Source organism: Phaethon lepturus, unplaced genomic scaffold, assembly GCF_000687285.1.
Source record: "Phaethon lepturus isolate BGI_N335 unplaced genomic scaffold, ASM68728v1 scaffold8274, whole genome shotgun sequence".
Lineage (NCBI taxonomy): Eukaryota > Metazoa > Chordata > Aves > Phaethontiformes > Phaethontidae > Phaethon > Phaethon lepturus.
Window position 1 is genome coordinate 68,181 of NW_010535416.1, and position 3,044 is coordinate 71,224.

Consider the following 3,044-nt stretch of genomic DNA (forward strand, 5'->3'; position numbering starts at 1 on the left):
TAGTGCCATGGGTCACAGCCACAATGAGAACAAACTCTGGCCTATAAAAAACAATTAGACTCAGCAACTTTGGCAGGCTGTTCAACTATCCCATTAAATCCACATCTCAACCCATGAAATGTTTAAAAGAAAGCTGTTCTTAATGTTCTGCAGGAATTTCTTCTACAGGGATTGAATTTTCTTCTCCATAGTAGCTATGCTTACCATAGATCTTGTAAGAAGCTTCTGTTGTTAAGTCAGAAAGACATTCTCTTGGCTAATAACTGTTTCTAGATCTCAGCCTGAAAATAAATGTTGGGAAAATGGGAGGCCAGGGGAATCCTTTCCCCCACGACCTTGTGTACTATTTATAAAGATCATTATACAGTTAGGACATTCATTCAATCTTAAAGAAGAAACGTTTTAAACTAGGTACAACACATGAGATAAGTGACTAATACATCATACTACTTTGTAACATTTGTCTCCTAAGTGCAAGTTAGGCCTCTACTGAAGACTACACTCTTCCTCCACTCCCCACGTGTAGTGACCCGTCTGCAATTATCTGCTCAGTTATTTTCAGTTTCTTGTGTTCCTATTTTTCATGACAATGGACAGAGATTTTAAAGAAAAAATATTCACACAAGTAGAGAACAATGAATTTCAGACTTCTACCCAACAAATTATATTCTAATGATAAACAGACTTTAAGGGGAAGAAGAGGATGCACCAAGGGAGCAGGATTAAAAACCTTTACCGTTTACCAACAACAACTTGAAAGCACATTGGTAAACACTTCACACATCATCCCTCAGGTCTCAATGAATTCACCTCACATTCACACTGGGATTCCTAGCAACTCCTCCTTTACAAATACATTTTTCCATTTACTGAAAATAATGAAAATGAGTAGTTTCTGCAGAATACAGTCCTTCACATACACCAGATGCCTAAAGTTGCATGCTGTGAACAAAAAAAAAAACACCAAAACCTAACGCCTAGTCAGATTGCTGTATTTATCACACAAGTCTGTCAGCATTTCGCATCTTTTGTAAATGTTTTCTTCAGAACGTTTGAATTTTTTTTAATGTTAAGATCTTCATATTGCTTGTAAAAATGTACTACGGAGTTCTGTAAGAGCTAACATCTAATTAGCTCAGTTACTAGCAGCTTGAGAACACCATCCAACGACCCAAAATTACTGTCTTCTAACAAGGGAGAAAAGCAAAGAGAGAGAAAAAACACCCAAAGCTTTAGAACTGAGAAAATGACCATTTTCTTACGTTTTTCAAGGTTTTCCCTTCCAATTCCATTGAATCTGTTCCAATATACAAGATTTTTTAAATATTTTTGGCATTATCTTTTTAAACCGATTATTATACCGCTTCTACAAAAATCAAGCCTGACTAGCTGGCTACACACAGAACAGACAAGTAGAACTCCTGTCCCCTTTGTTCTTCTCTGTAACTAGCAGAGCGTAAGTACACAAATCAAAAAGTGAAGAGAGAACTGAAGTCAAATAATTCACTCTGATGAAATTATACAACTCTTGGGTGGGGATTCAACCAATCATTGCAGAATCTAACGAAGTAATTAGGAAGTTTGGTTTTATGGTATGCGTGCCTTTTTCAGAATAAGAAGATAACAGCAGAGCCCAGTTCTACCTTTATTCATTTTGTTTTCTTACAGAGGTGTTTCATTAACTAACTCATTAGAATTAGAGCAGACTGATGTTATTAGATGAGTGATTTAAAATAAAGATACTTGCCTATAGCCACACATTATGTGTAAAGGCAGAACAAGAACAATGACACAGTAACAGAGAGACACGGATGCTGTAGATCCTAAATTATTCATGACCTTTTTTTTCTATACAAAATAAAGTGGTCCTAGAATATAAATTCTAGTAAGAAAGGAATCAAATTTAAGACGTGTCTATAAATTATTTAGTTCCTTTACAAACCATATATTCAGCCGTTGCAAATAATTAAGATGTAAAAGTAAAGATTAAAAAAAGTGTTTAATCAGCTCCTAATTAGATAAGTATGCCAGATACCACAAAGGATGGCACTACTTTAGTGAATAAAAACCAAACATTCAACACTTAAGAAAACAAGAAAAACATTTAACATCAATTAATTTCAAACAATAATTGAGTATTTCAAGTAATGTTTTGTATATTTCCAAGAGCCATTTTGGATTTTGAAGTTAGTTGTAACCTAGAAATAATCTAATTGTAAAACATAAACAGCAGTGCAGCTGTGTACTTTGTGTCTCTCATTTCCATAAGCACTAAAGCAGCCTATCTTTGCTCTTATTCTCATTTAGAACATTAAGACTCTAAAAACTATCCTGATGGGATTACACAAAATACAGTTGCTATTTTCACAGCCTGAGCCATCCAGACAAGAAAAACATTTTTACCGCAGAAAAATAAAGAAAAGATCTTTAAAACAACAGTAGCAGTTACAAATGCTGACATAAACTCCCTCTTCAGCATAATAAACGTCATCGGGATTCTCTCTGGGAAAGCTGCAGTTGCAAAACAATAATAATTAGGCTTAATATAGTTCAAAGCCAAATTATGGCAGCTGTACATGCCACAACAAAGAACATCTTTAAGTATCAAGTACACACTTAATGTAACTACAACCAAACTCCAAAATATTTCTGATTTACAGCACATTACTCAGAACACTGAATATACTCCAGTGCTGCTCTTACCTTTCTTAGCAGCATCTGTTCTCCGTCTTGCTGGCGACACCAGATCCTTTACAATCTGTAGCACTTGAATCATTGCTCGTTAGCAAGATCAAAGAGGCTAAACGCTCCTCTAAATTTCCAACAGGTTTCATTACTACATGTTATTACATGGCTGTCTTCAGCATGCCCAAGCAAAACTGATGCAGGAACAACTCATCTACCTTCACAGAAAGATTTCTGCCTGACGACTCTAACAAGCTGGGGTGATGGATTTAAAGTGACTTCAGCACAAGGAGACAAAAAGCTGCAAGCAGTCCTAAATGTATTTCTGCAGAACATTTTAGAATTATTTACTGCAGAGA

General features: G+C 35.5%; 1 protein-coding gene across 1 annotated transcript in view; it reads right to left on the reverse strand.

Annotated features, from left to right (window-relative positions):
- Positions 1–2,776, reverse strand: part of LOC104619795 (USP6 N-terminal-like protein) — a gene marked incomplete at its 3' end in the record, with an annotated part of 60,514 nt that extends 57,738 nt beyond the window's left edge. The window contains exon 1 of the mRNA XM_010285804.1: positions 2,704–2,776. Within this exon, the coding sequence (XP_010284106.1) occupies positions 2,704–2,776 (73 nt within the window). The remainder of the gene's footprint in view (positions 1–2,703) is intronic.
- Positions 2,777–3,044: the final 268 nt, after the last annotated feature.